The sequence below is a fragment of the Athene cunicularia genome (assembly GCF_003259725.1).
Source record: "Athene cunicularia isolate RWA chromosome Z unlocalized genomic scaffold, athCun1 chrZ_part3, whole genome shotgun sequence".
In the NCBI taxonomy this organism is placed as follows: Eukaryota; Metazoa; Chordata; class Aves; order Strigiformes; family Strigidae; genus Athene; species Athene cunicularia.
In genome coordinates this window covers 16,439,875-16,466,022 of record NW_020799144.1, presented here as the reverse complement: position 1 = coordinate 16,466,022, position 26,148 = coordinate 16,439,875, and the positions used below count along the sequence as shown (strand labels likewise).

General features: G+C 39.8%; 1 protein-coding gene across 1 annotated transcript; it reads right to left on the bottom strand.

The window, feature by feature from the left end:
* Positions 1–1,912: 1,912 nt before the first annotated feature.
* On the bottom strand, positions 1,913–26,146 carry ARSK (arylsulfatase family member K; the record flags this gene model as incomplete). Its single annotated transcript, XM_026866510.1, has 8 exons — positions 1,913–2,928; positions 3,018–3,242; positions 6,199–6,423; positions 7,888–8,059; positions 11,434–11,716; positions 18,741–18,900; positions 20,810–20,939; positions 26,114–26,146. Coding segments are annotated over 8 exons (1,503 nt in total), but the record flags the coding sequence as incomplete, so codon positions are not given.
* Between the last annotated feature and the right edge of the window lie 2 nt (positions 26,147–26,148).

Sequence of the window (26,148 nt, the reverse complement as noted above, 5' to 3'; positions counted from 1 at the left end):
GCTCCCATTTTTGTCCATCGGGACTGTGGTACCTCTCCTGCCTTTGCAGGCACCTGAAGATAGGAAGAAAGGTTCAGAAGCTGATCAGGCCAACTCCTTTGGTAGTCCCAGATAAACCCCAAGAGGGTGGGTTGACCTGGCTGCATCTAATCAATAGGCTTAAACCCCCTCGAATTCCAGCCCAACCCCCTTTTCCCTTTCGCTCCCCAACGTTTCTTCAGTGTTAGTGCTGCGTAACTCCTGCTGCATGTTTGAACAACAGATTTGTTTTCCCATTAGCGGGTCAACCTTGGACGTTGCAAACCTCATTTGATTCATGTTACAATAATGCAGATGCATTAGCATAACCAACACAGAGTAACTGAATATCACCACATCCTTAATGCATGGTTTGAACTTAAATTAGCTCAGTTCTGTACCAACATGGATAGACTGTTTACTGCAAACGGAGGCAGGAAGGGGGCATAGGGGAGCTTTTGCCTTCTAACTCTTCAGAACAAAGGTTCACATGCAAATAATAAATAACTTGCAAAAGCCCAAGTTTTGCTTTTAACGAAGAAGTCACTGCTTTCTTTCTAAAGAAGTGTTTTAAGACAACCAGACACAAAAAGAAGCACTAGACTGGACATACTGACTTAGGATCCGATCACAGCCTGCTACTGGGTGGCTCACACAGTGAAAAACCCCCTGCCTCCTGACACTGCTGCTCCACCTTGCGAGCTGACATATTCCTGGGCCTTCCTGCATCATCTGGAAACCTGCCCTGGACAGCCTGTGATATAAGAACTTGTTGCAAGGAATTACGGTGAGAAGTTTGTTTCTCCAATTGTTTTTTCCATTTCACAGAGTGGGACAAAATGCACTTTTGTAAGCCCAACACTTCAGAAGTACATCCTAAAAGCTCCTCCCTTTAAAGAAAGCACTGTCCACAGAACCGACAAAATACAATTTTCCTTAGTGATTTCTTTAAATATTTTCCAGTAATTTCTTTAAACATTTGGTCCTTAAAAAAAAAGCACGCACACAAAACACATACAGTTCACAGTAATTTTATTTCATTGTTTTTACTGTATTTTACTGTATTTTAATGGATTGCATTCTGTCCAGACTGCTGGAAAGTGATCAATTTGTTTATTCTTTTCCCTCCTGAACATGCCTTCATGTGGATATATTTATTTTTTCTACTTATGCAGTCAATTTACATTACAGTTCTAAGACATTTTTTTTGTTTAAATAATTTAATCAGTGTCTGAATTTATTTTAGCAAGAATGATAATGACGTGCCACAGTGCTTGAAGGTTCTTTTAACTATTAATTTGCTCCTTGCCTAGTAGTAAGTACTACAAGGTTAGCCTTAATGTTCTGTGAACAAAAAAAATATAAATGAGCTAAAGTATTCATAATTCTAGCGTGGAAAATTGGTTACGAAATGCATGAGTGCTTAGCCATCAGAAAATACATGTATTTTCCATGTTTATTTTTACTAGCTTACTGCTGAGTATTTAATTACAGATTCCAGAAAGCATTTAGGTACGAAGTATAATATCATCCTGTATTGTTACTATAGCAGCAACAACTGTGTAGTGCTGCTACAGTTATGTTTTTCCTTAAGCGGAAAAAATAGTAGTTAAATCTTACCTTCTTCCAAACCTGCTTTTTTTGTCACATCCCTGGAAAAACGTGAAATAGTATTTTTACATTAACCTCTTCTGCAAGCTTCAATTGCATCTCCTCTGTGTACACAGTAGGTTCCAGTTCTCCACTTGCTGATGCACGTTAGAACATTTACCTGCAGAATCTAACTGCATCATGAAGACTTATGCAAGCAGTTTTCATCTTATGCTATGCAAATCACAACTACCACTTTTCAGAAAACTGCTCTACTCACAGTTTGGTCAGAGGGGTTTGTTTAGGTTTTGTTCGGGGTTTTTTCGTTTCCAATAGTGACTGGAGATCAGACTCCTCTCCATTTGCACACATGTTCAATTAGTAGCCTATCCATATTACTAAATTTTAAAGAGCACAGAGTGGTAAGTACCAGATCCAAAAGCAAAATTAGAAGGCAGATCTGGAAAGGATGGAGAGATGTATAAAACAGGAATGCTGACATAGTAAGTACCTGAATAAACTGCATCTACGTTCGGGCCAATACTAGTTGTTAACTTATTGATTATATTTTAACCACTACAGCTTCTCCAAGGTGAATGTTTATTTATTGTGGACTTACAATCCATCTTGATGTAAAGTTGGCTGCAGCACATTCCACTGTAATTGGTATCCCACTACAGTAAGTTCTGCAATCCTTGCTTTACTCTGTCCTTGGAAATGGAAATTCCTGTTGAGCTCTAACGCTAATACTCTGCATTTCTGCCACCAGCTAAATATTCTGTATGTGTAATTAGTACCTATGTATTATCCTTCCCATGTGTAATTAAGTGTTACAGAATTGTAACATGTAAAAATCTAGATTTGTTGTGCTGGGTAGTTATATAAAATGCTTCTGGCTTTCTAACACAGAGCAGTCATTGTTTGGGCATCTTTGGTTTCAGTAGCTTATATAAGACAATAATTCTAACACCTGAAATACAGCATAATATTACAAATGCAGAAAGTTTTCATATTCTCAGTCATATTACATCTAGGTTGTTTTTATTTACTTACTTTGACTAAGCCACTTGTCAATTGCATCCTCATATTTTTTTGGTTCCTTTAACCAGTCTTGATGCCACCTAAGGTTGGCAATTACATTTGAGTAATTCTGACCCAAACTTTGTTTCCAGCTGATAAACTGTCTCTTGTTATACTCCTGAACAGATGAAGAAACCTTCGGGTAGTTTACTACAGAGTGGAGTGTTTTGTCCAAGGAATGTACAACTGCTGGGAATTTCATGGCAACGTTTGTTAGCTCATCTGGATCGGCAGAAAGGTCTGGAACAAAGAAAAAGTCAATTGAATTGAGAGCCAGTTTGCATTTAAGCAACTTACTGAGCAGCGAGGCCATAAACGCTGTAGCGTACCGAACAGCTGTGGAAGCACCGAGCGGCCATCGGAGTACGCGATGTATTTCCATCTGCCCGTTCGCAGCATGTAGGTGGAGGAATTCACATTGCAGCCGTGGAACTCGCTCAGCACCCACGAGGGACGAGGTGCTCTGGGTGACACGTCGTTTTCAGCCTTCCCACGCAGGAGCGGTATGAGAGAATATCCACTGAGGTTCTGCGGGACAGGAATCCTTGCTATATCTAAGTAAAGATAGACAAAGTCAAAATGCTACTGCAGTCACTGTGATTAAAAAAAAGCTGAAGATAGTGCTACAGGTGTCTGAACGTAAATTCTATTTCAGTTATAAAACACGTATTCCTAATTATTTTCCTTGTAGACCACAGGAACCTCCCCAAACCCTTAAGGAACCAAGGTCAGCTGCCCACCATCTTGATTAAAAGCAGTATCATCTATGCTAACATTTTAACAGAAGTTAAAACTGATCTCAAGAGTCTCCAGTGATGGGTGGTGGTTTTTGATCTTTTTTAATCATGGTTTTTATGCCCTTCCCTTCTGCTCTGACTATGTCAGGCAGGAGAAAGAGACCGTCATAGCATGAAAGGACCCTAAAAGCTTTATGTCCAACAAGGCCTAACCATTCATTTCTTTGATAATAGTGGTGTTAAGATCCTGTCCAGCATTACTGATCAGCAAATAACAAAACGAAAGGTGGCCATTACAGTTATTAACTGTAACTGGTGGGGAAACTGAGGAACAGGGCCTCTTGCTTCTCTGGTAGGGCTAGAGATAAAGATGGTGTCAGAGGTGGTATCAATACACACGTGGAAAACACCAGGTGACTCTGTAGCCTAGTAGAGAGCCCCTAGAAGATGCTGTAACTAGAATAAGCTCCACAGTATCAGCCTACATCCCAAGTGTCTCTAGCTCCCCGAAATCAGGTCAATATTAAGAGGCTGCAAAGAGCTCTCAGAGACATTCTGAAAAACAAAGCTGAGAATCCCAAGGATGTTACCTAAACATGTCCTAAAACAGGGTATGATAGCACTGCTGATTTTAATCACCCTACTGAACATAGCACATATTCATGCAAAATTCAACATTTCAGAGTACCCTGGTAGTATTTTATGTTCTGTTCTATGCCAAGTGGAGATACTCAGTGTATAGAAATTGTCCGTACATAACTTTTTCCTTCATCAGCACGTATCTTCCTTTTTTTCCTCTGTTTCTACAGCATATATACCTGTCATTAATCTGCAGTTCTTCCTCTGTTAAATAAAGAGGCCATAATTTGACTGAGCACTAGAAAGACCTGCAACATGTAAAAACCAGCAGCCTCCAGTGTGTGATCTAAAAACTGGAACAAATACATACTACATTTAAACAAATGAAAAAGGGGATGCAGACCTTCCTCTTCCGTCATCCTAAACCAGTAATGCTATTAGTTGCAGTAACGGCAGTCTCCACAAGCAAAGAAAGCTCCAGGCTGGCACCTTCAGCAGCCCCTGCTTTTCCAACAGAGATTTGAAGGTACTTCCACACAGACCAACACAGACACCAGCACTGTCTGGAGGAAAGGTTATGCTACACCTTGCTAGAAAATTACTTCTGGCTGAGTTATCCTTATCCCACAGATTCTGCTGGAATCAAAACATCTGTACCACACTTCCTATAGCGTGCACCTAATCTCAAAGTCAGTAAAGGAGGAAGTATTGAGCAAAACACTTGGATGGTGCCGTCAGAGATATTATTGCACTGAGAGAACACAAAGCAAAGGGGTTACATTTATCATGAAAAAAGGCTTGAAATCTGTGTCCTCACTAGTAAACAGTATCATGTAGCCTGAAGAGATAAGAGATGACAGAGATGATCCCTCGTGTTCTCACATTGATCCTGACATATGTGCCTCTTGACATTCACACTGCAGTAAAGGGGAACTGCCAGAACAGAAGGAAAGGACTTAAAAACACAAGGTTCTGGGAATTAAAAAAAAAAAAAAGGAGGAAAAGAACAACAAGGAAGGATGTTAAACCCCCTGAGCATTTATGTAATCTGGGGAAAAGGCACAAAGAAGAAAAAAGAGATTTTTCAACTCTTTACATGCGATACCACAGCTTATATAAGAACTGTATCTAATACAGATTACTTATTATATATGAAAGATTTGATATCAGAATTTGGAAGAGAAAGCTACTCAGATTATATCCTACTTTCAGCTGGATAATTGGTTCAAAAGTTTTGAGAAGAGACAGATAAATATTGTCTGGTCTTGTTTTAGAAAGTCAACTTAAAACAACACAGAAAAGGTTTTTTCCCTGGCTTTTACTGCTAAAAGTACAATTTTATCTACTGCCTCGCATTCTCTCAGGCAATTGCAGTGTATGAAAGGCACTTCTTAAAGACCAAGCTTTGCATACCGCCTTGAAAAGAACATTTTTCTCATCAGTAGCCTAAAAAATCCCAGATAAAGCCTTGAATGGTGACTTCACCACATGCTTGGTTCCAGTGAGTTTCATCTCTTGCATGTTTTATCACAGGTAACTGTTCAAAATGCACTCTTAAAAGTAATTTCCATGCATGTGTCAGCAATTTGATGTCAGTCCTTTTTGTTTGATTCTCTGCCCCATAATGAGTGTTTCCATACCCCAGAAGGTAGGAATGGATATCCATTACTGTATCTCTTTATGCTTGCCCAGATCAATTGTACATTTCTGATACAAATTCTTTATCACATTTCTTCCACATGACCCTTCATAAAGGCCATGCCTTTGATAAGATACTGCACCTGCCATCCCTTCAGGTTTAATCTCATCTCTGGATGCATTTACACTGTAATTTTTGTAGAAACTGTTAAGTATGAAGGCTAGCAATGATTAGTCACATCTAAACCACGTCTGATTGGTTTTTATCACCTTTTTTTTTTTAATAAAAAATAATCCTACATATAATCATTTGCCGTAATTTTGTTGATGACAGTAACAGTAATAAGGAACATCATCAGCTCCTTTATTTCATTTTTATGTCCATTTTCTGTGTTTTGCGTTAGGTCCGTACGCATGCTCCACAGATAAACTGCTACCTCCTGCTGTGACACTACATTGCCTCACAATGTGGGCACCTAATTCTCACTATAATACAAACGCACAATAGTAATAGTAACTGGGAAAAAAGGTTTTTATTTGAAATTATTTCACTCACCAAGCATAGTAGGATATATATCCACGAGAGATACCACGTTTGGTATTTGCTGCTGTTCTTTTACACCTGGCCCCATGACCAAAAGAGGAACATGTGAACTTCCTTCATACATGCTCATTTTATAGAACTGCCGGTGTTCCATAGCAAGTTCTCCATGATCTGCTGTGAATACAACGACTGTTCTTTTAAGAAGCCCAGTATCTCTCAGAGCTGAAATAATCTCACCTGTAACAAGAAAATGACACTGAAAAGGATACCTTCAAAGTATTCCTTCCAACTTTCATACCTGCAAAGCAGCATGCAAATCCAATCCTAGTCAGAGGATTGGAAACTCCTCTCTCTGCTCCAGAAGGCAGAGCCCAAAGCACTCGGCCCAGAAGAACGTGTTGTAGGGGTCTGCCTCCCAGTGAAGAGTGGAGGGCACTGGCCAACAACCTTAAAAATTTCAAAAGGCAAGGAGGCACCACAGGACAAGCGGCATTTCTGCTACCGTCACTTTATTTAATTTCTAGCGTAACTAATAAAAGTCATTTCAATAGCAGTAAAAGAGATCAGCAGAAGCCCTGACACTAGATTTAGGGTGAAGGACTCCTGACAATATCCACCTTACACACAATCAGTGGAAGTTCCTCCTTCCTGTGCCCACATCCCCACAGGAGCCCTCTGCACACACATTTGCGCAGTGAAGACAGGGCCAAGATCAGTGAAGCTGGTGATTAAACAATGCATGTACACATCTTTAATGTTAAAACATTAAAGCGATTCTTGCTTAGAGAGTTAAAAATTGAAACTGCTACCAAATTAAATTGCAGTGGGATTACTCTAGTAGAAGGTGTCCCTGGCTGTGGCAGGGGGGGGGTTGGAACTAGATGATCCTCAAGGCTCCCTCCCACCCAAACCATTCTGTGACTTGCAATACTTTCATTCCCTAAAACTATCAGGCTCCTGTTGAACTCTTTTCTTTCATAAAATGTGGAAGAGTAATTCTGCATCTTTTAAAATACTTTATCATTCTAACATTGCTAAAAAGATTAGCTTATTAGTGAATTTCACATTAGAATGCAAGGAAATTCTTTCATAGTCACTTCTCACATTAAGTAATAAACAGAGCAACTTACATTATCATTTTTATGTATGTAGATCTTACAGCAAACCAGGAAGAATTCTGAATGCCTAATTCATTCATTTTTTTCTTCTTAACTTTCAGTAATATGCTGCTAAGGGAGACTTCAAAGGTAACCTTATTGTTTAGTCTATGCGTAACAGCTGCCATCCACTCTATGCATTTGAAATCAATTTCTAAGGAAATTGCTTATGCCTTAGAATTTATCTTTCCTTCCAGCTCTGCTTTGCTGGTCTGTCCCCTTCACAATTGTTTCCATTGTTTCAGTTAGCACTTAATCAAGGAGTATTTACTTCCTCTCATACAACATTTTGCTGCAGTTAATGGGCTTTTACAGAGTCTCTGACTGGTGGTTGTGATTAATTTTCAGAGCACTCTGAATTCACCTTGCAGTAGCCTTAAGAGCTACCCAGTTATTTATCATACGGACAGATTAAGCAACATCCATATGACTTACTCCCAGATCTGAATTGTGGGGTTTTTCTTCCCCAGAAGACCAGCCCTATCGGCATTTTCTTAAAAAAATCCAAACAAGAAACCCCACTGAATAATGAAACATCACCTACCCAGCATGGCATCTGTCTCCGCACACATAGCATAATAAAATGCTCTAATATTTCTCACTTCTTGCTCTGTAAATTCTCCTGTGCAATTCTTTGTGTAAGAGGAATAATAGTCTACTGGATGCATCTCTGAAAGAGAAGACCACTTGGGTATTTTAACAGCTTCATAAGTTACCTGAAAATAAGAAGAAATTAATGTTATTTAGCAACTGAATTAAACAATTCATTAAAAAAAAAATTAAAACTTTTTAGCATTAATTCACAGTTCCCAAATTGTGGTCCAGGAAACACCAGCTGCTTATCTGTTACATGGTGCTGCTGCCTCCTCCATACTTCCCCTCAGCTTCCACAGGTACTAAGTCATTTTAAGAGAGAGCTGTAAAAATCAGCTAGAAACTAGGGCTAGGAATACGTGCTTTACCAGCTGATGTCTTTTTTTAAGAGCAATACTGCAGAAAAACCTTCCAGAAGTGCACTCTAGAGTTAAGTACAGAAGTACTGGCATAGTGTCTCATTAACTAGAGGATAACTGTAAACCATATGTATCAAAAAAGATCTGGTGTTACATGAGCCTACAGAACACAGAAATTCACTTAGTCTGAGGAGGTCTCCAGGACAGTGGATGACAAGTCTTGACACCTCGCTAAAGAGAATTAATTACATTAGTCCAATTTTCTAATACTTTTCTATTTCTGCAGATGTCAATCCATTCAGGGATAAAGAAGTGTAAGATCAGTCTGAAACTAAAAAGTAGGAGCCAATCAGTTACAAATAATACTGGATTTTATATTGAAACTGGAATGCCCAGAGACATTGTGTGCTACAGTACCAGCTTTAGAGCCTCTAAGTTTGACATACACATTTAGTCTAGGCAGACATACTTGTAAGTGCTTTTTAAAGTGCTGCATTTAACAGATTTGATTACTTCTATATTGTAGATTTAAAGCACAAATTACTGCAAAGTAGGAAGATGTAATCTGTATGGAAAACTTAAGTTTATTAAATAGTAAAACCACACCTGCTGCTCTCATTTACCTCTGAAATTCTTCGCTAACAAACAGAGCTGATGCCTAGATTATGGCACAGCAACCCTGTTACCTGTGTGGCACCTTCCCGGGGCTGCAGCCGCAGCTCCACTCCTGGGCTGGCCCCAGACACAGGCAGCACTGGTTCCTGGTAATGGAGACTTAACTGTCCGAGGGGCTCCAAGCAGCACAAGACTGAAGTCGTCCCCAGAAGCATTACATCCCTCTTTGCTGGCGTAGCAATATAAGTCCCTGTGGAACCCAACCGGGTCTTGCCCCAAGGTGCAGCATGGATAACTGAGAGCTGTCTGGGAAGCTACTGACATAGTGTCTGTCCCTCCAGCACACGGTGTATCTCTGACCACCAATGCTGCTACAGCCACGTGTTCCAATACCCACAAAGTTCCACCTCCCACAACAGTCAATATTCCCTCTTGACTTATCTACCAGCTGTATTAATTCACAGAATCATTTGGGTTGGAAAAGACCTCTAAGATCATCAAGTCCAACCGTTAACCCAACACTGCCAAGCCCAGCACTAAACCCTGTCCCTATGCCACGTCTGCACGTCTGTTACACACCCCCAGGGCTGGTGACTCCACCACTCCCCTGGGCAGCCTGTTCCAACGCTTGACAACCCTTCTGGGGAAGGAATTGTTCCTAATATCCCATCTGAACCTCCCCTGGGGAAACTTGAGGCCATTTCCTCTCATCCTGTCACTTGTTTCTTGGGAAAAGAGACCAACACCTAAACAGTTGGTAAGACAGCAAGAGTTACAGTGCCCACAGGGATAAAACCCAGCTTTGTAATAGCCAAACAGACATTGCAAAATCTAAGTTTCCTTAGGCCCTATAGAAAATAGGCTGCAAGAAGAAATCACGGAAGCTAAAGTCATTTTCCTATTGCTACATAAAGTCACATTTGGGACTCCTCAATGGTATTTATGAGTTGCTTAATGGGAGCAAAATGTGTCCTTCTCCATCCACAACTCATCAGAAGACTGAACCCTTTTCTTCAGGACTACAACCTAGATATAAGGATTCACAAAGTCATAATCCTTCCATCAGTCTGTTGTAATTCACAGACAGGAAAGAAGCCACAAGCTCTGAAAAAGCCCCAGCTTGTGCAAAATAGAGGGAACCATCTGCTTAGCAACACAGGGTTTCATAAACATACCGTGTTGATACTCTGTTCTGCGTTAGCTCCCCAGTGAACAGATCATTAATTCAAGTTCTTCATATACGCACTCAAATTGCCTCATGAGATTGATCCCTGACATTTTCAAAGACTGCTTCTTCCATGGCCCAAACACAGATACATTCCAGAACAATCAGGCAATGTTCACGAAATGGTAATGTGTGGGTCACATAACTGAGTGTGTATCTGTAGTGCTGGAAAGGACTTCAGCAAACTACAGAGTTTAAGAACTCTAAGTGGATTAAGGATAACAAAAATTTGTCATGAGATGTTAATAACTCTGCCTGTGACTTGAAAAAAGGAACCCTACTTCCCAAGACATGTCTAACCTAGCAATCAGCACCTATAAAGTTTTCCTTAATATCTAAACTAGATCTTGCTTTTTGCAAATGAAGGGTTTTTTTCCCCCCATGCTCTTCGTCTCCCCACAAACTTCTCACTATTCCCAGAAGAACACATAACCCTCACTATTACAAAGAAATTCACATCTCTCAACCTTTATTTGTATATCCTTTATTATGTGTATTTTTGTTGCACTCAGGCAAAGAGATTTCACAGTGTGCCAGTAGAAAAGGCCAAATGAGTTATATAAATTGTGTATGGGTTTTTCTGAAGTAAGCATGAAGTGTTTTCAAACCTAATTCTCAGTTCTTCAGCTGCAAAGAATCTTCATGCCTTTATGCAGCGAAAGCTGTTGTAACCCATTTATATTTTTATAACACCTGGAGACCACACAAGACAGAGAAAAAGACAGAGAAAATGGATTTACTACTTCTTTGGAATGGAGAACTACCTGTTAGCTTTTCACATACAGACATAATGGGACTTTTCTGCACTCTGAAAACACCAAAAAGCTACAATAGCACGGAAAGAAGATAACAGAAAAGAGAGACTTCTGCTGTGTCTTACTACTTCATATTCTAGGTTCATACTGTAAGAAAAGTCAATCTCTCACTATAAACCTCAGACAGAATGATTACATATAGCATCATTTATAACACACAAAATGTCATAAACAATGAACTTCAGATCATTGCTGAAAAAAAGTTATAGCTAAGTATAGCAAGGATTTCACTCTCCATTTAATGCTTCTAGCCACTGAAGTCCAAATTTCTTTATTGATTCGGTGACTACTGCTAACAAACCCTTTCCTACAATAGAGAAAGTTTCTTCTATTATTTAGCCTTGAATCAGAAATCTAACATCTCATCCAAGTGCTTACTGTGTACTGAAATACCAAAACTAGGTCAGAGTTGAAAAATCATGAGGAATAAAATGCTGTTTATAGTAAGTACAGTTATAAATACATTTATATTCTTCACATACCTTTTCAAGCCAATAGGGAGATGTTAAAAATGTAGAGGATCCAAAATTTTCTCCCGCATAAGGTGATGGATATGGGTGCGGTAAATTTAGTCCCAAGTAAAGAACAAATGGTTCAGTAAGGTTAATGGCTTCTCCCTTTATCCAGTTCACGGCTTTATCAGTATTCCGCCAATCTGCTTCCATCACTCGCACATGCTTCCTATCACCAGTGAGGTTTACCATGGGTCTCCCTTCTTGGCGGAGCAGGAAGTCAACATCCCTAGTCCAGGCTTCCACACGGTTACTGAAAATATATACACAAGATATAAATATATAAATATACAAAATATATACACTGAGTGGAAAATGTGTTCTTCGCTTTTCCTCAAAATCGAGTTAAGAATTCCTGAAGAACTTCCCCTATACTTTTAGCTGCAAGCTATGTGTAATTTCTACATAAAGGGGAAATGTTATTCCATTGATCTATTCTGCATCTGTTTTACACTCAAAGCTTTAGCCATTTTTTTTCTGCTTCTGAGTCTTCCTATTTTTTTTAACTTTGTAATAAATTATTGTAACTAATTTGCTAAGTTAAGCAAGGAGGGTACGTTATGCTTGAATGATTTGTAAGTGTTAAACCATAATATCCTGCTGTCTAAAATACTGTAAAAATAGAATATGGTACCCTGTGTGGATCTGAGATGATTTGTGATCACTATAACCTATATTATAATTATGATGAATGTTTGAATATCTATGGATAAAATATAAAGTATGCTATTCGCTTGAAACAATGTAATCGTTTCTCAGAATCCCCGCCTAGAGCCAGTATGCAATCCCTTCTCACCTAGAGATAATATGTCGCCGCTTCTCGGAACCCCTCACCTAGAGATAATCTGTAACTGCTGCTTGGAGAAAAGCCGCCAAAAGATGGGATCATGAGGCTTCTAAAAGATCCAATAGGAGAAAAGTGCACCAAGAGACCAAGGCTCCGAGACTTTCAAAAGACCCCACAGGAGGAGGACAAGGACCCAAGCATCTCAAATGACCCAGTGGGGAAAGAGCAGGACAATCATCTGACGAGAGAGGATTGGTTAAAGACGGTGACAGAGAAGTATAAAAAAAACACTGTTTTTTGAACTTGTTGTGTGTGTGGCAGAGTTGTGGCTCTTCACGCACCCAGCGCTGCTTTGCCTATTGCTTCCCACCCTAAATCGATTGAACCCAAATAAAACTTTCTATATATATATATATATATTTATAAAAATTGGCTTTGTCTGATTATAACAACTTCATGTTAGAATAGTTCTTCTCACATCTACAAAACAGTATTCAGCAATAGCATCTCTATCTTGTTGACCCTGCTCCCCATTCTGCCATGAATTCACATACTATTTATCTGGTAAACAGGGGCTTAAGATTTTTGCTATTGGAAAAAGCCATGTGGGAAATAACTTGCCTGGAGAGGCTGCCTAGAAGCAGTGTTCTGGTTTTGGATTGTACTATTACAGCATTTCTAAACACTATCACTTACCAAAAAAAAAAAAAAAAAAAAAAAGACACCACTTTAATGATAATATTTTGGGAACAGATTTTCTAATATCATGACAATTGTTGCCTCTCTAAAGCCCTTAGAAATCTGAGCTGCAGATGTCCTTGTTTCTTTGCCCAGACTGAATGGCACCACAAGTGCCCTAAACAAGGGTTGGGAGTAAACAGCCCATTTAAGAGCTTGTCTAATCTTCATTTTGTTCATGGCAATTTCAATATAACAAAAGAAATGATAAAAGAAAATACTTAACTGTTCAAGGTTTGATCATATACTTTCGTCAAAACACAGAATTATTATTGTTTAAAGAGCATCTAACCAGTTTTGTCCCCACAGGAACTTTACCAGAGCACTTTAACCTCCAGAAAAACTAGTCAGAATTATCTGTAACAACTCGCTTTATTGTTTTAACTCCTTGTTTAGGCTAACACTTCTAAGGTAGACAGTCTTAAACAAATGACTTGGAACAAACAAAGGCAGCTAGATGGCCTATACATAAAGTACATTTCATAAACATTAAAACGAAAATTGCAACTATTGTCTTAATACTGACTTGGACAGAAAAAAATTATTAGGTAGGTTATAGGCCAGTCTGAGTAATCAATCAGATTGAGGTTAGGATCAACCCCCCAAAACTCAACACCCTCCAACCCAATCCCACTTCAGACCCTTTCCATATTATGGAGCAACAAAGGAGATGTTTTGACATATCAGGAAGAAAGCTAATCCCCAGGCACAAGAGGAGAAAAGTGCCAAAATAAGAATCTTCAAAAGGCCAGGTGGAGAGTTGAAAAAGGGGGCAATACTATATTCAAATCCTCAATTTAAAAGGAAAGTGCAAGGGCTCGACGGACAATTATTTAAAAGCTTCAGAAATTAATTCCACTTTTCAGATGAAGGGGGATCGTATCTCCTCTGCTAGCAGACAGTACTCCCGCAATTGTAACGAACATATAGCCAGGAAAAATAATGAATGGGAGTACAATTAAAGATAAAGCTTAGGGAACTACCATTATTATTAACCCAAGTGAAAGTAATTACATGATAGACAGTAACTACATCTATTTTAAATTTTAAGTGAAGATGGCCACCAATAGTCAAAAGGACACACGCAGTCTTTTTGACAGGAAGCAGAGGCTTCACATGTTCAACATACCAGAGGCTGAAGATACAGCTCTTCCTCTCTGTTAGTAGGTACTTCTTTGTATGCACTTCCTAGGAGCCCTCTTCCTCAAAATTCATTAATTCACAGCCATGAATAATTATCCCATGTCACATTCAAATGGATACTTAGATGATCTGTGTTAGCAGTGCACTACTTGCAATGGGTTAAGACAAAGCAGGGTCAATTTATGTCACAGAACTTAAACGTTGCAGCAGAAAAGTTAACAATTCTTTTTTTATTAGGTGAATGTGGTATCGGGGGCAGTGATGATTCTGTGGTTTAAAGAAACCACACGTTTAAGAAAAGTTCCTGAAGACAAAACTGCCCGCTGAATCCTGCACTAGCTGAGATGCTCTAGCTTCCTTTGTTAATCTCCTTTTAAACAAGAAATCAAAAGCAGGCCATTTTAATTCTCTCCACAATGAGCAGGAACTTTCATTATAACTCTTCTACACTATTTATAGATTACTTGATTGGCTACTGAGGGTTTTTTAACATCAACACAGATGCCATGCTAGTAATGAGATCTATATTTTTCTCTGAGTGAGGAATTGTATGTGCAATTTTCATTTTTTAAATTAAAAACTGTGTAAACTGCCATTTTCAAATTCTTCTTGTGTAGGAACAGAAAGGCTGACTAACCATGTGTTTATATTCATTTATTCTCAACCTCTACCCATGCTTAGTCAAATCTCAATAAGGGCTTGATCCAGTTAAGTACAGATCTCAAACACTCACTAAAGAGAAAGTTAGGAAAAAAAGTATAAAAAAATTTGCACTAGGTGAAAATACAGAATAAAGGTCTAGGACAAAAGAAAATTAAAAACTGAAACACCACAGACTTTGCAGTATTTCTCTGCTACCTTTGAAGTGCCTAAGACTTCAGCTTCATAGGATCAAGAACTGTGCAAACATGATGTGATTATATGGTTACATCGTAATTTCTGTTCATCTGACTCAAACCTGTCAGGAAAGCAGATGAAACTATACATGGCAGAATGAGAAAAAACAGAGTACATGATTGTAACTCCACTGATACTGGTGTTGCTACAGTTTTGCAAAACCCTGTGCAATCTGAATTTATTTCTCATCTGTTGTAGACCTGAAATAAAAATATTTAGAATGGTATCAGCAGAGCCATTCGTATGGGAGGGTACCAGACACAGTAAGTATGAGAGCAAGGTTAAAGTCACAGCGTGCATCGACAGCCAAGAGCACATGAGACATCAGCAAAATGGGTCAGCATGAAGAAGGGGCTCTCGGTGCTAAGATCACTGTAGAGACTACTTATCAGAAGCAACTTGATAGCAGGATGGCAACCAGGTCACTGTGTACTCTGTCTGCCATTCCAACAGAAAACCAGAACACAGTAAGATAGCCACAGTAAGTAAACGAAAAGGCTATTTGCCTAGTATTCCCAAAGACTGAAGCAAGCAAGATTTCAGGCAAAGCAACACACATTAGCAACTTTTCACTCCTAAAGAGTGTAAAATACCTGTGCAAAATGCCATTTCATCATTGCCAATCAACAGAAAAATAGGAAAGACCTCATCAGAGACATCTCTTGCCTTATCACCTGCCAGCAATCCTGTTCAGACTACCTGAACATGAATCTTAGGATTTGTGAGTATGAGGTTGTGAGTCAGCAGAGTTTATCACCAAAAGTTAAGCAACATAAAAATTATGTACCTCTTCCATACAGTCTGGCATGAAGGTTTTCTTTGCATTAACTCCTACACAATAAAATTCATTTGAGAAGTAAGCACTATCTGTTCAGCTTTGCACTCCCCACGTGAAGGCCTTTCTACTGAAGGCAGAGTTCACCTATAGGCTTCACCTCCGGCAAGACTTCTGGAATCCAGACATTTATATGCAACCAAACTTTTTTTCAGTGCCACCTTTGTGTTCCAGTTACCATGTGAACAGCCAGGAACATGAGGAATTACTTAGAGCCGCTCTTCTTTAAACCCAGAGTGACTTTAGATTAGAAATAAACAGATTTCAACATTATAAAACATTTATTCTATCTCAGTGAAGGACAGAGTGAACACATACTTCATACTACCTAGACAACACAGAATTTTCTCTGCACAAAAGCAATTAATAAGAACATTGTAAGGTCTGCCTAATAATGCAGATAATTTTCATTTTTCAGAGTAATTTTAATTTACTGAAAATCTCTTTGAGAAAGGCTTAAGAATGATGCACCCACAGAATCATTCCTGTCTTGCTTCACTACATGGAACAAAAACTGACCGCTTGCTTTCTCAAAGAATGGTCTGTTACAGGCACTTTACAGTATTCTGTTAAGACTAGGCTCTTTTGAAAAAATAGGAACACCTGAGGCAGTCACAACAAATCATCTCTACACTACAATAATATAAACATCTGTAAACATTCATGTTAAGTGTTCAGTTGTTTCTTGCCAGAGAGGAAATTCTCCCAGCATTCATATAAACAAGTATAAAGAAGGAGAATAATGCTACAGCTGATGACCTTTTAGTACATCATAGAATTGTCTCTTACTAGAAAAAAAAAAAAGTTTTAAGAATGACAAAGAATAATGTAGACTTCAGAGAAAAAGAAAATCAAAAGCAGAAGACCAGAGGTTAAATATCCACCTGTTAAAAGCAAAGTTACTAAGAAAAGCTGCAGAGACAAGAGAGAGGCATCAATAGTGCACAAATATGTACAATGCCTGGTAAACTAAGTAAACATGATGTTCTTGCTCTAAGTCTGTATCTGAATCATCTTTTATATACAGTGTAGAACTGGTATATTGAAAAAGAGAAAAAAAGCGCTTTATTTTCTTTTCTGGTAGCCTTAAAATACAGAGAAAATCATTACTTCAGCCAGATTCTGAAGTGGATACCATTTATACAGTATTTTGTAGATGAAAAGCAGTGTGTACATGCAAAATACTATTAACTACCTATGTGACCTTTCAAATTCTGATTGCTCGTTTTAGTGAGGGAAGCGAGGACATTTTAAGTATCTCTATCATCATTAATATCAAGTAAAAAGCTACTCTTTATTATTATTTCAACAACAGACATCATTACTAATCAGGGAGTGCATTGTCATAAAAACTACACAGAAGGAAGACAACGGTATTTTATCACAACTGTCCAGACATACCACGCTCATTATTTTTAGAACACAATGCAGTTAGTTTCTAAAGGTTTAACTGTTTTTCATAAATAGCAGTAATTCTAGGTTTGGTGTTTTGTTTTTTTGTTTTTATTTTTTTTTTTAAAGAAAGCTTTACGGCATAGGAAGTTAGGAAGTTCATTGGGTTTGTGTGGCAGGGGTTTGGTAGTGGGGGGGGATGCAGGGTGCCTTCTGTGAGAAGCCCGTCAGCCGCGGTGGCAGCGCCGCTGGGCAAGGGCTTTGAGAAGGGGGAAGCTGAGCAGCAGCAGGCACAGAGAGCGCTGAGAAGAGGTGCCAGAAACCCCTGGGCACAGCCGGGGCAGGGAGGGAGGAGCGGAGGAGGCGCTCCAGGCGCCCCAGCAGAGGTTCCCCTGCAGCCCGTGGGGACGAGCACGGCGAGGCGGCTGTGCCCTGCGCCCGCGGAGGCCCGCGCCGGGGCAGGGGATGTGCCCACGGGGGCTGTGACCCCGCGGGAAGCCCGCGATGGAGCAGGATCCTGGCAGGACCTGCGGCCCCACAGAGGACCCGCACTGGAGCTCACGGGGCTGCAGCCCGCGGGAAGGACTCACGTGGGAGAAGTTCGGGGAGAACTCTGCGGTGGGAGGGAGCCCACGCTGGAGCAGGGAGGAGGGTGAGGAGTCCTCCCCTGAGGAGGAAGGAGCCGCAGAGACAGCGGGCGAGGAGCTGACCACAACCCCCATCCCCATCCCCCTGCGCCACTGGGGCAGAGCAGGGAGAGAAATCGGGAGCAAAGTGAGCCCGGGAAGAGGGAGAGGTGGGGGGAAGGTGTCTGAAGATTTGGGGTTTAGTTCTCATTACCCTACTCTGATTTTGACTGGTCATAGATTAATTTTCCCAAGTCGAGTCTGTTTGCCCGTGACGGTAACTGGTGAGTGATCCCCCCCTGTCCTCATCTCAACCCAGGAGCCTTTCGTTGTATTTTTTCCCCCTCTGTGCAGTGGAGGAGGGGGCTGACAGAGTGGCTTTGGTGGGATCTGCTGTCCAGCCAGGGCCTACCCACCACAATAGCACAAGCCTATCAAAGCATACAGCCTTCCAAAAAACCCAAACACCTCATGTTTTGTGATGGTAGATTTATAATTCAAGTACTACCAATATGTTGCTTTGTTCCAATTTCCCTACACCACTAGTATAATCAAGCCAGGAAATCTCAAGGCAAGGCAAAAAACGGTTTATGAGTATCAGTCAGGGAAAAATATGAATGATCAAAAATAACCTTCATTCATCTTGGGCAAAACCACAGTCTTGATATTCACCTTTCAGCTACAGGTAAAAGCTAAAGTGCATCTGCACAGGATATGTTTGCTTCTACATAAAGTTGAAGGACAGACCCCTGCTAGGCTCCCAACCCCATTTCTTTTAAATTAAAGCTACTACCACTTCAGATACAGAAGCCATTTGCCAGATCATTACATTTCATAGCAGGAGAATCTATCTGATTACCTTACTGAATGATGTCCAGAAGTATAGTCCAACTTCCCATACTTCTGTGTGTGGTAGCCATGCCTCTCCATAAGATCCATCCATGTCACATAATCTGGATCTAGACCTTTGAAGTTATTCCAAGATTCTGTTAAATGAGTGAAAAGACCACTCCACATAGCTGGTAAAAAAAAAAAAAAAAAAGTTTTTTGACAAGTGGTACTCTCTATCTAAATGTAAGTTGAATATACTTGAGAAAGGATCAATCTTCTCATTATTTTAGAAGTAAAAAGTCCAGACTGTAATCCAGTAGAGCAGGGAATACAAAGTATTATTCTTCGAAATCCTATTTTCATCATCAATATGAATAACAACATTTACTAAAATAATCCCCTTCTTGCAGAAGAAGGTCCCATCTTTCCAGGTACTACACAATTATTAAATCAAGGTTTTCTGTAGATCAAGAATATTTTTACTGATCACAGAAAGAAAATGCCATGGTAGTACAGATCCTTATGAAACAGTCACATATTAAGATGTGTTCCAGAGTTATTACTTCCTATTATTTCAGTTAGGTTTTAATGTGAATTTAAATGTAAGTATGTTTGTAGACAGAATTAGAGTATTTTTATAAAAACCTATGTGCTCAGCCAAGAACAAAAGAAACAAAGAGTTGCTGAAGAACCATAAGGAAAGTTTTATTAGCAAATTCCTGTGTTTCTTTGCAGCTTGTCAAGAATCGTTCACTCTTCCCATGCTAACTTAGAGCCAAAGGGAGTCCTAACACTAAACTAGTCTATAAGCAATGGAAATACCCTGTAAGCACAGTGTGTCAACCCCAGCTCCATACCATGGTAATACTCCTCCTCTCCCTACTCTGAAGTCCCCCTTCCTACCATCTCTTCTAGTACCACCCCTGACACCCCCACCACAGGTGCAGGCTCAGCTCCTTGCAGGTCTCCAAGCCACTGGCTAAACAAGAGGTGACCCGCCAGTTCAGACGTGTGACACGTGTGACAACTGACCAGTGGTCACGATGACATTGATGGAGCACCTAAAACACCAAACAGAATTGACAAATTGTTGAATCATCATGCAGCTCTTCCTCACTGGGAGGACTAGCTGCTGCTTTCACAAAACTTCATAAAAATAAGTTACCTAACATGACGTTACTGTTCTCAGCAACAAAGCCTGGCTGAAAGACTCAAAAAATCAAGAAAAAGGAAACAAGACTGACGGCATGTTCATGTAATCTCATTCACTGAAAATGTGACCTTGAGAAATAGAAAAGGGGACCAAGTTATCAATAAATGGAATACTAAACACTAAATTTGGCAGCCTGTGCCTGCTGCAGTCAGGACAGGTTGCTTCTTCCAATGTATGCTTGAAAGAAAGGGGGATCTCCCTTTCAGTTCTAGATTAATTTAATTTACGTCACCTCTGGGAGGTCTTTGCAACAATGAAAAGGGCTAAAAATGTTTTAAGATGTAACCTTTGATACAAGAGCATAGCTTTCTTATAACTTCCCAGCAAATTCTGCAAGTGTGATGATTGACACAAGTAAAGAAAAATACTGAAGCATTGAATTAAAGCTACTGAAGGGCACAGTATGTATTTAACACTGTTTGGAATAAATGTAATTGGAAGGCAATGCTAACAGACACTGAATTATTAATCTGTTATTATTTAATACTTTTACCTGAGAACAGGAAAGATTTATTAACTTTGTATTGGGAAAGCAGAGTAGTTCAGAATGCAGCTTCAGCACTGCAGCAGACAACCTGATGATTTCTCTAGAAATCCTTAAGATTTTTTAAAAATACTGAAGCTTCAGTGGAGTTTGCAAAAAAATTTGGGAGGTCACACATGGTTGGAAAAAGAATTAAAAAAAGGAAGAAGCATGAGAAATGGAAAAGAGAAACAGCTCAAACATGAGAATAGTGTATAAATTCAGACATAAACCAAAAAATTGGGTCTTATTGAAAACCAAAACAAATCTCTCAGATTTAGGTCCTTTGAAATGTCCTATCATTACTACATATTCAAATTGACACACGTAGATATTTATCTGGGTTCTTGCTTGGGCCTACCTGCACGGGAAGGACAACAAATTGGAGAATTGGTGTAGGCATTGAGAAACACAGTGCCATGTCTTTTCATAAAATTTATGAAAGGCAAATCCACAGTCTGATTTCCTGGATTAAATGTCAAGCGTCCATCCTACAATGAGAGAAAAACGGTATACAAACAACATTAACCTAATGTTACCTTGAACTTGTATTACACAAATGTTGCCAATTTTACTCAGGAATAAAGTGTTACTCAGGAATAAAGTGTTTACTCAGGAATAAAGTGTTTACTCAGGAATAAAGTGTTTACTCAGGAATAAAGTGTTGAGAAGCTTTAATTAGATCACTATAAAAAGGATTACTTATGAAAAAGTGTAATGTAAAAGATAACTAGATTTCTTCATAGTAAAATTAATTCCCTTTACATATATTCTAAGCTCCAGTTCTTGCAGGAGCAGGGTCCTAACCATGACGCACCCATGGGTATGGTGAAAGATGACAAGGAGTCAGCTGAATCCTGATGCAGATGTGTGCATTGTACATATTTCTGTGAAGACAGAACTAATTCCTCATCCTTCTCCTCTTTTTAAAGGTTTATCCACACCACATCTCTGAACTTATTTTAAACTATGGACTGGAAAAGTCATCAGCAAGCTGGAAGGCTGAAATGCCATCTGTAATGTTTTCCTTTTGATACTTAATTGATCCTTCATTTTACCTGTTTCTTTAGCTAGAGGTTTTAACCAGTAACTTTAAAAAGACTCCAAATTTTGAACCTGTACTTTTACTGTACAAAATTATGATGGAGTGAAACCAGGTTTCATGTTGACTGCCCTGCTTCAGGTCACTGTCTTTTCCTGTCACTCGTATGTCTTTCCCTGCTTCAGAAAGATGTTCTAAGCTCAGCCCCTGTCTTACAGGTCAGCTTTTTGGGTGAGGAAACTGTTGACAAAGAATCTGCAGTTTTAATATATCTCCCAATCAGAGACATTACTCAGATGTTACTCCAAGTAGCCGTCCTCTGTGACAGAAACACAAACACCTTAAAGCATGGGTATGCTTAGAAGCTGTGTTTTGCACAGCATGTAGTTTGCAAGAGTGTTTAAGCAGGCAGACAAGAAGGCCAGGAGAGCACATCAAACGCCAGTTACAAATTTCACCAACTGCTGGCTCATTTGTTCCAAAGACAATGTACAAATTACCACACCAGCCTCTGCACAATAAATGCCAGCATGTAAATTCTTACCTCCAATCCATATATGGGCAGCAGACCATCTCACCAAGTCACTTTAAATTATTTTTATTTAGTGAGAATAACTCCTGTATGAGAAAGCACAGCAAAACAGCTAGAAAGTAATTGCTTGTAGCCTTGCAGTAACTTCTTTGTACCCACACGCAGCCTACCAGCACCAGCTACCTACAAAAAATGCTCTCCATGCCATACACTGAACAAGCCTCATTTGGCACAAGGGGTTCTTGGTGTCTGCTGAAGCTAACAGTCACCATTAGACATTAAGTACAAAATTGCACTGTGGTTTTCAGTGTAATCTTTTTGTTGGGTGAAAAATTTTCAAAACCATTATTTAGTGAGGTATTACTTCTTTAACAGAAAATATTCAACTGAGTGACCACTTTGCTCCTGCTGAATCAAAACCAAAAATCAGCAGGTATGACGAACATGGAGTTCCTCTCTCTTAATCCTGCATAGGTAGTTTTATTCAACTAATAAAAACTCCATGAATCCTTCAGATAGAGGCCTTTGATCATCTACTTCAAAATGTAAAGAACATGTACAGTCTCAGAGGATGCAGGACCAAGGCCTTACCTTCTGTGAAATTTCACCTTTAAATAATGGTACATTTGAAACAGGTACAAACACCTCTCAGGCATCTGAGTCATGGTGAAAACTCTGAAGATGATATTAGCTTAGAAAAAAGCAGGTAGATGAATGCATGAATTCTTAAAAGAGGTAGCCTCTACAAGTTTTTATTAAGAAAATGACTTTTTTTTTAAATTCTAAAGACTGTATTAGTTTTGAAAGGAGCTGTTTGAAACGAACATTGTACCTAACATAATATTCTCCTATATGAAACACTAGGCAAGCTTACAGGGAAAGAATAGTTTCTTTCTGTAATCAGCTTCTCAAGGACACAGATCAGACACTGTAAGACTCCATAACAACTTCTTACTGTGCTGTTCCCGAACATTAGCAGATATATTTCTGGTTTCACTTTATTGGAATTTTCAGGAATAATTTGAGAGAGGACAAAAAAAACCCTAACTCCAGACATAAGTGAGAGTAAATCTGAAGAATTTACAGTCTGTGTTACTATTGCTTCCATTACACACGATTCCTCAGGGGCAGGCACTAATTGTCCAAGTGAGAATTTATAAAGAATACTGCACATAATCAGATTGCACAGGGTTTCAGAAGGAACCCAGAAAACAGAGTTAAGCATAGCATAATTGTGCACCACAGCAGGAAATAATTCTTACAATTACTAACTATTTTAAGATTACAATTATTCAGTCACTGTTTAAAATATTTTAACCTTAGAGCATGAGCACTTTGTTACCTCACTAGCCACCCAGCCACTGTTTGTATACTAAGTCCACAACCAGAGAGTAATGTAATTTTCTTTACTCTTTAGTTCAACCCAGGGACTGCACACGCAGAAGAAAACAACTTCATTTGTTTTCTGGCAGAAAATGTTATTGGATAGCATGGCATTGTAGAAAGAATCATTCCCTTTGGAGGAGCACCTGTAGAGCTAAGTGTAGCATCCCAGCACCAGACTGCAGTGAACAACTGCACAGTAAACCGAGCCATTGGAGATCAGAGTGGGATAAAAGATTGATAAAAGGACAAACTGGAAATAGAGCTGTAATCTGCAGTATGAACTTCAACTTCGGGCTGAAAGTGCTCTTTAGAAATACTTTAGAAAGTACAGAGTGATGTGTCATCCTGTCAACAACATATTCACAAGTTTCGACAACAAAGGTACTGTTTGTCTGAACAGCTGGAGACAAGAGTTTGTTCTTCTGATACTGGACAGACAGGCAACATGTCTATCTGGGGAAAGAGTAAGCTGCTTTAACAGGCTGGGAAGGTGAAATCTCTACAGCTATTTCTGGAAATCCACTCTCCAAGAACTGTGCAGGACTTGCCGCTTTTGAAGCACCCGAGGCAATACAATTATTCTGAGTTGCAAAAGCAAGCACCGCACTGCAAGCAAAGCCTGTCACCACTCAATTAACCTCAAGTAGCAGTGTAGGAGTTGAACTGCCTACCAGCACGTTCCACCAGCAAGCCCTGTGCGAAACACAGCGCTTGGTGTGACACCGCAGCAGAAAGCTGGCTGTTCGAGCAAGAGATCACTGCTCTGGAGACCACACACAGTCCAGCATCACTGAGAGTAACAGTTCTGTCAGGCTTGACAAAAGAGGCGTTAGACTTTCACAGGCAGCATCACCCATAACAAAGGCAGGCACATTTTCTAATGAAAGCTCACACCTTTTAAGAGCCTGCATGACTTAAACTCTGTTTTTTCCAGAAAAACTGTGGTTTCAACAGTACCCAACTTTTTCTGTTCTCTACTAGTTACATAATCAAAATGGTTCATCTATTTCCGCCTTCAAGCCCATCTCATAAAAAAACTTATGCAACACAATTCTTTTAACATACTCTTCTTCACAGTCACTACAGAAATACAGTACTTTTCTAAGAACTTTGTTCTTAACTAGTTTTGTAAGAACATCAAACACGTGGGGTTTTGTCTTTAATTTTTGTAAGGGTTACCTCACTAATCCCTGTAAAACAGTCATGAAAAACATCCTGTTTACAGGACGTTAAGAAGCCTTACTAAGATTTGTCTGCAGCTTCTGCTAGCATCTGGAGACAACCTGGCTATTGACAGTCCCAGAACCTAAAAAATTATAAATTGGGCATTTTAACAGGTAAATAGTAGTTTTAGTAAAAGCTGAAAATGTGGAGAAAAATTGTCATCTCCAAACCCCACGCATTACATTGGAATGTTGAGAAAATTTTCTCAAAAGAAAATTAACAGAGAATAGAGTCAGAGGAGCTGTTGCTTTATTTTTGAAATCACAGCAAACACAGGCTTTATGAAAGGGTTTGAAGAGAATAATACATGTTTACCAAACACTTAAGAAGAATTAATCCCAAGACTGACAGGCTGCTCACAAGAAGTCAAGCACTTTTACCTGTGCAGTCAAGGATGGAATTCTGAGATGACTGGGAGCCAAGTGTTGTTTTCTCAATGGAAAACGAGAAGTGGTGAGATGTGAAAGTCCCTGGAAGTTACACCATGGAGCTTAAGTTTGATTTAACAGGAAGGAGAGCTCAGATGAGGCAAACAAAACAAGGCTTTCCCTTTCTTCTGAGCAAAACCTTCACAAAAGCATTTCCAGTATGGTGGGTAGGTAGATAAAAGCATGGCTGGAAAAGGGTGAAAAATGTGCTGTCTTTAGGTGTAAGCAAGGAAATATACTTTGTGAATGAAAAAAAAAAAATAATCTTTTCTACATGTCTGGACATTAAATTTATCAATAAATCACTACAATAAAGCTACTAGAAATTTATAAAAGCATACCTACTGGTTCCTTTATCCTTTTAGATATTTATACAACGAGTTTATTGCAATATTTGTTATACCTAATAAAAGTCTGAGTAAGTCAATATATGATGCCAAACAGCTTAACTCAAAGTAATTTCACCTGTGATTACAGAAATTCTCCATCCCATCTGCTGTGGAGACCTAATGTTTTTAGAATTTACAACGGCAAGAATAACGGGGCTTAGTGACCTTCCTTTCCGCTTTTCAAGCCAACAGAAAAGCGTTCGTTTTACACACCAGGTCTGTCCAGCTAATAGCTGCCTCGCTGCCCTCCACCGCCAGATGCGGTGAGAAGCCGTATGAACCGCAGCTGACCGCGGGAACCACCTATGCATAAGTTTCGGGCTACTGTAGCACACTGAATGAAAACACGTAGCAGACTCCTGGAAATAAAGCCGAGTTCGATTCCGAATACAAGTTATCTACTGTCTCAGCGACACGGGAGGCCTGCCCTTATTGTCCTAAGCAAGCCCTCCACCCTGTGGAGGTGGTGAAAATAACCATTCCCATTTGTGCAGGCTTGTGGCTGTAGCCGGAGCAAAGCCGCGGACAGAGCTCGCTGCCACACCCTGGGAGGTGCCACTCAGGCCAGGACAGACGAAATGCCCACGCCGAGACAGCCCCCGCCGCTGTCCCGCCCTCCCTCGCCCGTGCGGCGGCCCGGCCCCCCTCCGCCCCGGATACTCACCAAGGAGTCGCAGGTCACCAGCACCACGCTGGGCC